Source organism: Corvus kubaryi, unplaced genomic scaffold (assembly GCF_017639235.1).
Source record: "Corvus kubaryi isolate FWS band 111438036 unplaced genomic scaffold, C.kubaryi_AGA036_p1.0 37398, whole genome shotgun sequence".
Taxonomy (NCBI): Eukaryota; Metazoa; Chordata; class Aves; order Passeriformes; family Corvidae; genus Corvus; species Corvus kubaryi.
In genome coordinates, this window is record NW_024581137.1 from 4,000,361 (window position 1) to 4,014,024 (window position 13,664).

The following is a 13,664-nucleotide window of genomic DNA, read 5'->3' on the forward strand; positions in this document are numbered from 1 at the left end:
AAAAAAAAGAAAAAGCCACCACTGATTCTTTCATTTTAAAGTTATATTTTTGAAGAGGGATAATAATATTATTTTGCATTTCATACCAATGTCAACTGACAGGGACATCAGATTAATGGCAAGTATCCAATACTAGTGCAAGCAACTGTGCTTGTAAAAAATATTTAAAAGGCAACTTCTGAAAAGGATGAAGCTTTAAATTACAGGTGAGACTTTATTTATGGGGGCTATTTTTAAACATGATTTCTGTTATAATGACGTCTGTTGGAAGCAAAATAACAAAACGGACTTACACACAGATCTTTTTTTTTCCCCTTATGACTGTATGTTTTCTCTGTTACATTACTAAATACCATTAGTACTAATAAGGGAGCTGAATGCCATTTCTTAAATATTCATGTGACAGAGTGCATGCTTGAGTCAGGTTTAGCTCCTTGAGATGTAGGGTTTTTGGGTTTTTTTTATAAAATATATGACTTAAGGACTTCTACTAGCCAGCTTCTTCTAGATGTATTTGTTTTTAATGGTAGAAAAAAACATTTAAAAGTTTAAATACTTGACAAAATACCCAAATCATAAAGCCTGTCACAGGCTGTTAAAACATCTTACATTCTTGCAAAATGTGTCTTGCAAAGCAGCTATCAGTTTTGGCAAGAAACTGATTTTTGTTTTCAGAACACTCCCCAGATTGTTAATAAAAAAAAAAGGAGGCAAAATAATAACTCACTTTAATGAATCCAAACCTTATTTTCTTAACTATGAATATGTGCCCAAATATTGGTGTATATATAACGTTCTCTCTGTGAAATTATTTGAAAATAACTAGTTTACAACTCTTTAAAAACCCCAAAAAAACAGCCCAGCATTTAATATTTTGCCAACAAATCTTTGCAGGCGTTAGATTTGCTTTAGCAATAAAAATATTGCAATAAACCTTCACCTCACAAAGCTTTCTGTAACCATGTGTCAGGAAATCTGTATTAGCCTGGAATAAGCATCAATTCAAGTACAATTATTTCTTACTGTGAGATTATAAAATTTCAGTTTTAATGATGATATGAACTCATTTCATTAGACAGAAATTGGAAAGATGTGCAGAACACACATAGTGCTGTTCAGCTAATACATTTCAGGGTAAGGCTTTAAACATCTGATTTATGGTGATGGGCTGCCTCAATCCTGGCAAGCTGCATATCCAAATCTTTCCATGCCAGAGTTTCTCGATATTTGCCATTGCTGGCAAGAACAAGGATGGTTGTAATTCACGCAGTAGGAGAGGAACAGGCTCCTCAGCACCACAGTCTCTCCTCCATCAACCCCTGGCTGAAAGCCTACTGTCCTTAGTCTTCATGGAGTTCCCAACCCAACAAGAAATTACAGTGTTGATGGTTTCTTTTTTCTACAGTGACATCAAATATTTATAGTGACACATATAAGAATATATATATTTATATAAATATATAAAATATTTATATAAAATATATAAATAAATACATATACAAAATACGGCATTATTTTCCAGAGAGATTATACATTTCACAGGCCACCTTTCCTTATCCAGACTTCATTGTCATACAGAACTTTTCACAAAGTACATTAAACAATCAGCCTCAAAAAAAAAAGTTGCCAAAGCCCTCCTTATGTGAAAGTATCACATACCACAACAAAACCAAATCACTTCTCTTCCAATTAAAAAGACATATAACACCATGGCAGACAGTGAGTTTAACTATTTTAACCCAATGGTTCTTATTATATGCTTAGATGCAGGCAAATGACTTTTACCATAGTCAAAACAAGCAACGATTCTGTATAGCATAAATGAAACATGTGGGTCTCAACACCCAGGGTCCACAATCCCCCCATCTTGTCAACACTGTTTTCAAAAGGAGTTCCTCACACAGAGTATGTGCTTTAGTAGAATGCATCAAGACAACACAGAATAGATACACCTTTTCAAAATAAATAAGCAAATACAAAGGGTAGTAATGTAATGGCAATTTTTTGTCCATGAATATTCTGTATTAGTGTGAGCAGTAAATGGAGGAAATGTAAGCCCTGCTGCATGAACTGAAGCAAAGGACAGACAGAAGAAAGCTTTACCAAGAGCTTCAGTGCGACTGTTACCCTTTCCAGTGGCATAATTCAGTGATGGGTACATTACAATTATCAATAAAACAATTTAAAAAAATATTATCTTGGTATTTGTAGTTATATCAAATAACAAAACTCAATCCCTTCTGGAAACACTTCCTTTGCATCCCAAATTCATTTCTCTTACCTAGAACAGGTCAGTGTGTATGCATACAGACTTATATATATTTGTAAATCATTCTCTTTGCACACAGATGTATACACTAGAATTACTGTGTAATATTTGGTATTCACATGTTACATTTAAATAAGGTTTATTAAAAAACAATTATATTAAATACAAACTAGCAGAATATTCATAATATATTTTACAGAAAAAATAGCTATGTCTTTATTTTAGAAATACATTTCTTTAAAAAGTTCTTTGAGATTTTTATAAAACTTTTTACCCGTGAAGACAGGTTTCCCATCAGACCTGTAAAAAAAGCTTTACCTTTAAATCATTGTGGATTTGTTTGGATTTGTTTTTCTTTTTAATATTTTTACAAGCTTAACATCTATAAATTCTTTAAAATAAAAAACCCAGTATCTTTTGGGATCAAATTGGTCACAGGCCATTCTGACCATAAAAAGTCAGTGGAGACTCCCTGAATCCATTCCGAAGTGCCTTTTGTTTTTGTCTCTCTGGATATCAATAGTGCAGGTTTACATGGGAATTCAGAGCTCCTTACACATCCCATAGGAAGCTCAATGTGTGTCAGCGGCAGGGTGCAGCTGCAGCAGCATCCACAGAGGCTGCGACTCCCCATCTGCTGCAGGAGGCAGAGCTTGTTATTCCATGCACGGTGCAGTCCACAGCGTTTGCCCAGCCCCTCCAAGGTCTCTGTGAGGTCCAGTGGCCATGCACAGATGCCAGAAGAGCTGGCACCCAGCCCTCATTTGCTTTCCAAGTTATAGCAGTGGACATCTCCTTTTCCCTTCCCATCATACCCAGGAAGTGGCTGTCCATATTTATCCACGCACCAGCAATAACCTCTTTTTCGGCCTTTGGATGGGCGACACTGAAACAGAATAAAAGACCCAGTTAGCATGATTTTCGTTTTCTGCACCTGTAGTGTTAGCAGGGATTCCTGCTCATTTGATAGCTGCACTTCAATATCCTGACCATATCTGACAGAATCTAACAGAGTATTTGTTACCACTACAAAGTATTTCAATAAAAACTTACCTCCTCTCCCCATCAATCCCTCTGGGTCTAACTACTCTATAATAAAACTGCACTGAGAACTACCAGAAAATAGGCTTATGAAGTGCTCCCTATTATATTTGGCAGCACACCTGCCCCCTTTGAATACAACACAACAGTATGGGCTAGTGACTGGGACCCATCTTTAGAAAAAAAATTTAGCAGATATGTTCTACACTAAAGCACAGGTCTGGCAAAGACAACCATTGCAGCAATAAACACACTTGGTTTGCATCTGTTTACTGAAGGAAATTCAACAATGTAGCTGACATTTATTAACAGATACATAATCCTTCTGCAGTGTAGTTATCATTGAAAAAACTGCTAGGTGGACTAGAACTTTACATGTTTTTTCCTATTAAAAAGTTTGTGTATCTACTGGTCTATAACATGTTATCTTTAAGTTAACTGCTGGAATTTGTCAACAATGCTGACCAACCTGAAACTATCGCAGACAAGAACACTGAACCTCTTTAGAAGCAGTAACGCAGTAAATATGTTAGTAAGTAAGGCTCCTCCCAAGGAACCAAGAATAGCAAAAAGTAGACTAAAGGAGGTAACATGCTGCAGGCTGCATTCAGTATGCAACAGCACACAGTTGCATACCATGAACTTCTGTGACCTCTCAAGGTTTTTACCCACTCAAAAGACATCTCCAGAATCTCACTAGGTTTGCAATGGTCAGCCTTACTGTCAAGACACAGCCTTCCAATCAGCTCATATTTTGAGATTTGCTGACACAGGATTTGCTTCAAATGCAAACAAAGGTGGCTGTTTACTTGGGACATATTGACAAAAGAGGCAGTGACACAAGTATACCCAGTTTCCTGAGGTTTCACCTGTTGCATTACCAATATGAAGGAAGATTTGCTAGACAGGTGCTACTTATGGCCCTCAGGTAAACTTCTCCACTACCCCTCAACTTCTTGTTCTCCAGAGTCTCATAGGCATGGCCCGATGTCTCAGGAGGCTGCGGCAGTGGTTCATGTAAGTATCTTTTCCATGCGCAGGTACACAAGAAAACATGAAGCAAGTGTTGGGCTCCACATGCTGCTCAACGTGACTCATCCTTTCCATGTCTAGTTTAGTATCTCAGGTGCTATTTTGGACAGAACTGGGAATACAGACCACTCTGGGACAACCTGCACCAGCACACTGGCCCAGGAGCCAACTAATTTGTGGCAGCATGGAGTAGGGTAGACAGTCTTCACTAAGACCTTGTGAAAGAGAGATGGAAGCAGGTCACACATTAGATACAAATTTTTCAAACAAGTCTTCATCTTGTTTATTTTATTTTACAGTAAATTAATAATGTTATTCAGCAAAACTGCAAAATAATCCCACCATAATTTTGTTTTTGAGACAAAACTTCAGGAGGAAACACTCCAGAATAAATGTCTCCTCCGAAGCGAAAAAGGCCTCCCCTTTTCCTCCATCAATGAGACAAACAGGTCACAAGAAGTAAAAGTGGGAAAAAGAAACCAAACTGTTTATTAACACACAAACAAAACAGGGTAGAACAGGATTAAAAAACCCTCAGAGAGAGAACAGACACACGGGCTCGGACCAGCCGGGGCCACCCCACGGGCCCGCTGGGGCCACCCGCAGGCTCCCCGGACCGGCGAGGAGGGAAGGGAGGCAGTGAGGCAAGGGGAAGGAAAGGGAAAAAAGAACAAGAAAAAAACCCCAACAGAGCGTTTCCCCAGCTAGCTCGAACACAAAGGAAACCAAAAAGCAGCACAGCGCTCCCGGCGCACTCCCTCCCGAGCCCTTGGGCCGAACCGTTCAACTGGCCCCTTGGTCCGTGGCTCTGGGCCCGTCCCCAGGTCCATCTTAAAGGCACAGCGGCCTTGGGCATTGAGCGGACGGTTAAGGAATAAAGCGGCTTCATAACGTCACCCCAGGACAGGTCACACATTAGATACAAATTTTTCAAACAAGTCTTCATCTTGTTTATTTTATTTTACAGAAAATTAAGTAATGTTATTCAGCATAACTGCAAAATAATCCACCCTTCTGATATATTATTGAATAAACAGCCCAATGCAGAAATAATGCAGTGTTTTCTCTTCTACAAATCTGCAGTCCTTCTGCATTAGCCTTATGAAAATGGACAGCAGCAGGATGACAAGATCCAGCTTAATGTACATAACCACTTACTTTTAGAAGAGGGTGAAGAAGTTCAAACCTACTGAGAGAACAGCTACATTAATAATTCACTAAACTAAATGATTACCCACGCTTCAGTTTTTATCTTTACTAAATCTTTAAACATAAGTCCTACAACTTATATTTATTGTCTCAAAAGCCTGACTAGAATTTACATGTAATCTCCAGGATTTCCATGGATGGCAGCTCAATGTCCACTGATATCAAGGGAAATTTTTCATCAATTTTGGTGGTGAATGGACTGGACTCTAGCTTAGGTATTATGAACATTTAATGACTTAAATTCTTCATGCTCAAAACAGAGGAATTAATAAACAACAGCCTTTGCACAATTTAATTTTACAAAAAAGGAAACTGAGGCAGCACTTCTAGAGTTGTTTTTCCCAACAAAGTAGGCACAGATGGAGCCCAAAGAGCATAGGGTTTCTGGCTGCCAGCCTGGTGCTCTGGCAATGAAACTACATTTCTGCTATTAATAGTAACATAGCCTCCCCTTTTAGAAGTACTATATGAAGTATGTTACACAACTCTCGCTGATTCATAGGCTTGCATCACTCTGAAAACAAATGATCAATTAAAGTTCTCATGTTGTTGGAGGGTTTGGTTGCTTTTAACAGTTGCACAACCAATTTTCACATGAAGTTAATCTGCAGAAACACCTTTTCTACCAGTAGTATATATTTTTTAATTCTTCTGGACAATCCATTTTAAAAGCAACATCCTTAGATCATTCTACAGCTGAAAAATGACGCTCTATGAGAAAAAAACTTATCTTTTCCAAACTGTGATTTTTTTCACCCACTCAGCCATACTGTCAATCACAAAGCACTTCTGATTGAAAAGCAATGCTTTTATCCTGAAACAGCCAGCATGCATTCCCTATAGAAGTGGTAGACAGGTCACATGGAAAACCATATATATCTAAATATCTGCTCTTATGAATTTTGTATTCCACGTACATTTCTAGGTTCTGCCCAGCTATTCTGTATGACTTCATAAGTTAAAAAAGTTGGAAAACTGCTCAAGCAGTGGAAACAGTAATAACTTCTGATAGAAACACCAGCTGCCAGCTTCCATGCCACCTGCCCCTCTCCCTTCCACAAAGAAATGCCGCAGAGGCATTTGTGGGGCACAGCAAAGCATATGGTATCCCACTGAATTCCTGGTCAGTCCAGAGGGCTCCATGGAGCTACAACCATGGTGTTCAGGAACAGACTGCAGACAACATATACCTCAGGCCATTTTGGCTCCTGGCAAGTGCAGCTATGTTTTCAGTGGAATGATGCCAGCTCACATTTAGGTGAGTATCTGGCTCCAGTATACAAACAAGGGGCAATTCTAGTAATTGCCCCATATAATAATTCTAATTTCATCAAAACCTTTTTTCCCATGTTTGAGGTAGGAATGTGCCTGTATCAACTAATTATGCATAAATATGCTTATATATCACAGCTGAATAGTACAACCTTACGTGTGTGATTTATTAAGACAAAGAATTATAAATTTTAATAGGTCTGATTTTAAAGTTTATATATAAACACAAGGTGTGAAACATTTTTCATGTTATAGCCTAACAGATAAATTTATGTTCTTAGAAGTGTTCCACATAGGCAAATTTTTCTCCATGGTTGTTCCTGAGAAGTCAGTTTCTAGGTATCCACAAATGTCATGAAAAATAAGTGCTTTCAACTGGACTGGAAAAGCAGATGACCAGGAACGCAGAATATGAGTGCCTCCTGAATGAGTTTTAATGGTGCCAGGGTGATCATAATTTATCAGATTCTTACCATCCCAAACCTAATACAGTCTCATCCTAGACAGTGGTTTTGGCAACTGTTTCCAGAATTCAAGGTGTCTAGCTTGCATTCATTTTTTAATGGATTTACTGTCTAATTCACAGCCTATTACTCTGAATTTTGTGAGAATAGAATATAATTTAATTACAGATTGAACATGGCTGATAATGGCCTGAAGGGACTTAATTAAACAGCATAGCATTCTGTTAATGAGATTAGACACCCATATCATCACAGTATCTAAAATACCAGACCTATATGTTGATTCTTCAAAAAGAAAACCAAAAAAACACAATTGTCACAATTCCTTGCTGACAGTTAATTTGATCTGGACAGGACTCACCCACTTCTCAAACTGATGTCTTTTTCCTAGGAGTTAATTCTATGAGGGCAACTATCATTTTTGGTTTGTATTTTGTTGGTGAGAGAAGCAAGCTGCCTCTGTAAATCCCATCTCTGAGGTCTTGTTCCCAGGGCTGATCAAGGTTCATCTACAGAATCAGCAACCCAAGTGAATTTCATGTAGAATGTTTAGTCATGTGGGCTCCATTTGTGGGCATTGCCTGCAAGACCCTTAGTCATCTCAAACTACCATAGAAGCTACTGGACCTGTGTAAATGGGCACAGTGCTTGACAAGGCTGGCTAGGTATGAAAGTGTCCCTTCATTCTCTATGTATGCTGACCAGATGGGCTATTGCACATATGGCAGGAACCTTTCCTAAAGAAGTTTTAAAAGTCTCCAGGCAGCACAGACAATACACAGAGGACAAAAGTGCATATTTGTTTTGTACCAACACCTTATTCTTGTAAATCAGCTTCTAGGAACAAAGGCTAGGTAAGATTATTATCTGTCTTTCCTATTTTTTTGCCTTTGTATTTTTTTTTTTTTTTGCCTTGGTGATAGAACTATGACTGCACTTTAAAGTACAGACCTCCTTTCAAGTAAGCTGCTTTAATACGTGCTTACTGCATATCTGATTTACTACACACAATGCCAGAGATTACTTGCAAACCACCACATTTTTGCAGACAATGCAAAAACCTCAGAGTCTGAAGAGAGATGAAAGGAAGATCTACTCAACAAAGTAAATACCAATCTGCAGTCTTCTATAATACATAGAGAAGGAAAAGGGCTACGGCACACTTGAGTGCCTTGATGTGCTGTTATAGAGCAGCTAAGAAAATACTTTTATGGCACAGGCACAAAACACAGTCCTAGCCTCACTCTGCATAGCAGTCCAATGCATTTTCTGAAAACAAGCAGATTGAGATGTGAGCATTGCTCTTTGCTAGTTTACACAGCACAACATGGCTGACACTGGCTTCTTAAAGCTCCAGGCAACAAAAAGAAACTTCCCCTGCTTGGGAGTTGCCACCACCTGCTCAGGAAAAGCTGGGAAGCATAGATAAGCTCAGCAGCACATACCAAAGGTCAAACAGCACTGTCAATGTTGGACTGATGGCAAAAAGGAAGGCTGGAAATCTCACCCCTGTTACAAATGCCTCACCTGACACTGACAGCTTTTTGCAGAGCTCAAGGGAATACTAGAAAGGGAAAGACTGTTTCTAAGAAAGCTGGAAGCCAAAAAATAGAGACACCATTCCTAAAATAAGGTTGCCTGGTCAGAGGTTGGCCTCTCACTTCCAACCAATGAACTGCATTAGCTAGCAAGAGAGAGTTAACCACTCCTTCAGTTACCAGAGATGGAGAGGCTGATTCGTGTAAACCCAAAGGGAAAGACATGATGGTCCACAAACAAAATCTGTCCTTGAGAAAAGTCTTAAAGAAACCTTTGAATTCAGGAAATTTTTTAATTATACCAAGAAATATATATTTGTAGGCAGGCCACTAACTAAACACTGAAATTAGATGGGATGTGTGCACTAAACAAAGAACCTGGCACAACTTGCACTTCCCCAAGTTGTGAACGAGCTTCAGCGGCAGCATTGAATGGAGAATGCGGCTGTAGCTCAATCCAACACAACTAAAGCATAAATACCTGCAGTTTTGGTTGGCATTTGTCAAGAAAGGTCACAACCCCAGAACCAGAAAGGGCTGAGAAGCCATCCTTGCTGCAGAGTAACTACTGAAAGTATCACTTTCACGATAACATGACTTGGATTTTGGAAGCGATCTGTGTAGCACATAAAGGACAGATACATACCTTTCTCAAGTTGCTTTTTGTAATATGATCCGGTATAGTTCTTCTAGGAACTCTCAAGCAGCTATTTACAATTCAAAGCATTGATCTATTGCAGTCATATGGTGACTGCAACTTTAGCTCTGTGGGTTATTGTAGAGGCACTGCTTTTTTTAAACCAAAGGGCATTAGTATCTAGGACACCAGTCAACCCATGTGTGACTAGGTATGAAGTTTCTCAAATGAATCTGTTGTCATGATCAACAGAAAATAAAAATACTATCCCCATTTGACGAGCTTCAGCACTATCGGATCAGGTTCTAAAACTGGAAATAAACTAGTTCCTCTGCAAAATGATATATAATGCACCTTGCTGGGAAGATCCTTCAACAAAGATGCAGAAAAGGTGAAATGCATTCATTGAAATGACCAAAACTCTGTACTTACTTGCTTTTTCTTGTAGAATCCCTTCTTGTCACAATTTGGAATATGAAAGCCTCTGGGACTCAAGACATTCAGGATCTTTAGGTGGTTTAAAGTGTCTTCCATTTCTCTACGACATGGACCCTGTTAACAAGCATGTTTTAGAAAACACAGGTGAAACTTCACTCCCAAATTCCATCTTTCACTCAAGAGTTAGTAAATCTTTAAAGGGCAAAAAAGCACAAACCCAAACAAATCCATTAAAACTAAGAGATGGCTGAACATGTCAAAGGGCAGACCATTTGCAAAAAAAAATCTGATTTTCTGATCTATTCAACATAAACTGATTTCTAAACCTTGACGGCCCTATGCTATGCTGAGGCACATATTGGCATTTCCAGTTGAAATCACAGTCACATATACCTTTGGGAAGGCTTAACCAGTATGTAAATCTGTCACATATAACATAACTTAAGTTTGGAAAAGCCAGCCTTGCCCCAAGTGGGAAAAGAAGAAAGTAGGCCACTGGAAATACACTACTAGATAGGCCTTCCCCAGTGACATTTGATTTTTGTGATTCTGCTGGATTTGAAAGATTAAATGAAATTTATTCAATTGAAAACAAGTGGTTTGGCATAATGCATGTATAAAATTCCTCAACTTTGAACAACAATTCCCAATTTCAATTGAATCAAATAGATGCAGTCATACAGCATCAGTATCACACAATAGTCTCATTAGATAAGTATGTCACTTTTTTCCTCAGTTTCTTCATCTGCAAAAGGCTGACAACAATGTAGTGAGGATTAGCTCTAGGACAATGAGCCAAAAACAGCTTCCAGAAGCACTTACAAGAGCATGTCTCAAACACCAACTAATTATATCTCACAGCAGCCCTTCGGGGTAGGGAGTAAAGCATTATGAGCCCCACTTTGCAGTCAGAAAATCAACAGCAGAGGAGTTCACATTTTGCCAGAGGCCAAGAAGGCAGTCAGCAGGGGGATCAGGATTCAAGAGTCACAGCCTACAAACTTTGTGCTTAGCTACACTCCTGTCTGGGTAGATCACTGACTTGGTCCACCAGCCCACTTCTTTAGCAAAGCCATAAAAAAATTTCTTTGCATGGTTTAATGGTTTAAAAATGTTTAAGTTGCTGAATTGACACAAAGACTCATTTGGTGCTGGTTCTAATTAGTGAAGTAATGACATGTATACTTTCAAGTGGTAATATTAATAGTTTGCTCATGTAAGGTACCTTTTATTTGAGTGTCTGAAAGCATACAATCTCCATAGTACCACTGGAGATTAAAACGGAGTTTTTTGGTCAGTAAAGACCTTCCTTGTTGCCTTCAAGTTTTCTTTCTGTATTGACCTCACAAGCTCTAAACGCAGGCTTTAAATGGCTCCTCTTACTGCTCAAACACACTGAATGCAAGTGACAGACATTGAGAGATTTGGTCCCAAATTAGGCCTACACAAAGATCAACAGCTTTTTTAAAATTTTTATTTTGAAGCAAGCTTCCAAAGTCAGCCAGGCCAGTATCAAAAGCTAACATGCAGACACAGCTAGAAGAGCATTTGCTGACAAAGGCACCTGTCCCTGATGGACTTATTTCAGGTTTTTAAAGACACCAGCAGCCTTGGTAAACTGGTATACATTTGATCATGGACCCAACTATCACTACTCATCCTAATTAAGAATCTATTTCCTCAGAGTGACCAACCTTCATTCTTTTAGTGTTGGCACTTTAACTTCACATTTTTGGGAGGAGGACACACTGGAAGGCAGATACTGAGGTGATATTACCAGATGGCTGGACATCAGTGACAAACTAAAAATGAAGTTTCTCTTGGAAGGCATGCTCTCTTCAGGCAGAGGTTTTCACCTCATACAAGTTTCAAAACCTTCTTTTGAAGATGAGAATCCATATCTGCTTTTACCATGCCTGTTTTGGTGAAACGCCAAAGTATATACAGATGCATTTTTCAGGCAATCTGGCCTCAGGCACAGGTTATCAGCTGGATGTCCATGAAGAGGATTATTCTTGCCATCAGATTCACCACACTCTGACTGCCCTGCAAATTCACTGGGCGCAGTCACTAGGAAGCAACGGCAGCTCATGTGACCATGAGACTTTGCTCTTAGGCAGTAGCACCAAACAGCAACTGCAAGTGCAGGCAGTGCTCAGCATGTCATACAGTGACTGACTAGTCAAGATCCTAATTCTCAGCTCAGCCTAAATTCATCTCGCTGGATTTGCACCAGGAAGTATATGAACACAGTGCCACTACACACAATGTGAAACATCTTTTTTTCATTATTGCAACTCAATTACACTGTTTGCAACCAAGTTTAATGATGACACTATTAAACCTGTCCCAAGTCCACTCACACAAGAGTGTGACAATTACAGGGGGACACAAGAATTTTTGACCTCTAAGAAACTTCAGTGAAAGTCATGCTTGTATTGATGTAAACATCATTATGTTAGTCCTATGTGTTTCCTGAACACAATCTTCTTGGTCTGCTGATTGTGTATGCATTTGCAGAATCAATAGATCTACCAGTTAAACTGCCAGAACATCCTAAAAGGCTGCAACAATTACCACTCTTTAGCTATTTAGTATAATTATTTATCTTGTCATATGCACAACAAGCATATATATATATACACACACACATTCACATGCTGGCAAATGCCTGCCTATTTACAAAAATACTTACATATTCAGTCTCTTGTTTGGATTCAGAAGAGAAATTCAATGTATCTGTACTCTGCGAATCATATTCCACTTTATAGCGTTGTGTATCTTTGGCTTGCACTTTCCTGATTATATCTATTTTGATGTGTGGTGGTTGCAATTTGGAATCTGGCACCCTGTGAGAATTTGCAATGGCCTGATTTTCTATGCTGCTGGTACTCCTGTCTTCTTCTGAATCACTGAAATTGCCTTCAAAAAGAAAAAATGCAGAAGAAACAATGTTACTTGGCTGCCAGTAACAACTGTCTGCAAGGGCATAGAAACGTAGAATCATAGAATATCCTGAGCTGGAAGAAACCCACAAGGCTCATCAAGTCCAACTCCTGGACCTGCACAGGACAGCACCAAGAATCAAACCATGTGACTGACAGTATTGTCCAAACACTTCTACAATGCTGTCAGTCTTGCTGCTGCAACCACTTCCCTGGGGAGCCCACCCACCCTCTGAGTGAAGAACCTTTTCTCAATATCTAACTTCTACCTCCCCTGATGCAGCTTCATGCCATTCCCTCAGATCCTATCACTGGTCACAAGCAAGAAGAGATTAGCTCCTGCCCTTCTGCCTCCTCTTATAAGGAAGCTGTAGACCACAATGAAGTCGCCCCTCAATCAACAAGCCACTAGATTAGTGTATGTGTTTAATTTTCCTTTTTACAAAATAGCAATATACAAAAAGATGAACGATGTAGCATTCCACATGTGTCAGCACCGTTGTTGCCAAGCGATGTTTTGAAGCATTCCTACGCTCAGCACGGCCTCGCAAAGTGCGCAGCTGCAGCGCCTGTGCAGGCTGTACCCAGGACGTGGAAACCAGCCACGGCCACTGCCCTGGGAAGCACGGCCGCGCCGGCCACTCGCCCCTGGCTTCCCGCTGCAGCGCCGCCCGCCGGCGGCAGGGGGCAGGCCTGCACCGCAGGAGCGGAGCCCGCCGCAGCCCCACCGGCGCCGGGGTGCGGATCCCTGCCCTCCGCCACTGCTGACTTCATCAACCCCTGATAAACGCGGCCGGCTGTGGGCACTTAGGGGCTGCG

At 39.8% G+C, this 13,664-nt stretch overlaps 1 protein-coding gene across 1 annotated transcript; it reads right to left on the bottom strand.

Moving 5' to 3' along the window:
- Positions 1 to 190: 190 nt before the first annotated feature.
- On the bottom strand, positions 191 to 13,387 carry LOC121671666 (insulin-like growth factor-binding protein 3). Its single transcript, XM_042043698.1, has 3 exons — positions 12,596 to 13,387; positions 9,895 to 10,014; positions 191 to 3,155 (listed from the first exon to the last, which is right to left on the bottom strand). The coding sequence occupies exons 1-3, from the start codon at positions 12,905 to 12,907 to the stop codon at positions 3,030 to 3,032; spliced, it is 558 nt and encodes a 185-aa protein (XP_041899632.1). The 5' UTR covers positions 12,908 to 13,387; the 3' UTR covers positions 191 to 3,029.
- Positions 13,388 to 13,664: the final 277 nt, after the last annotated feature.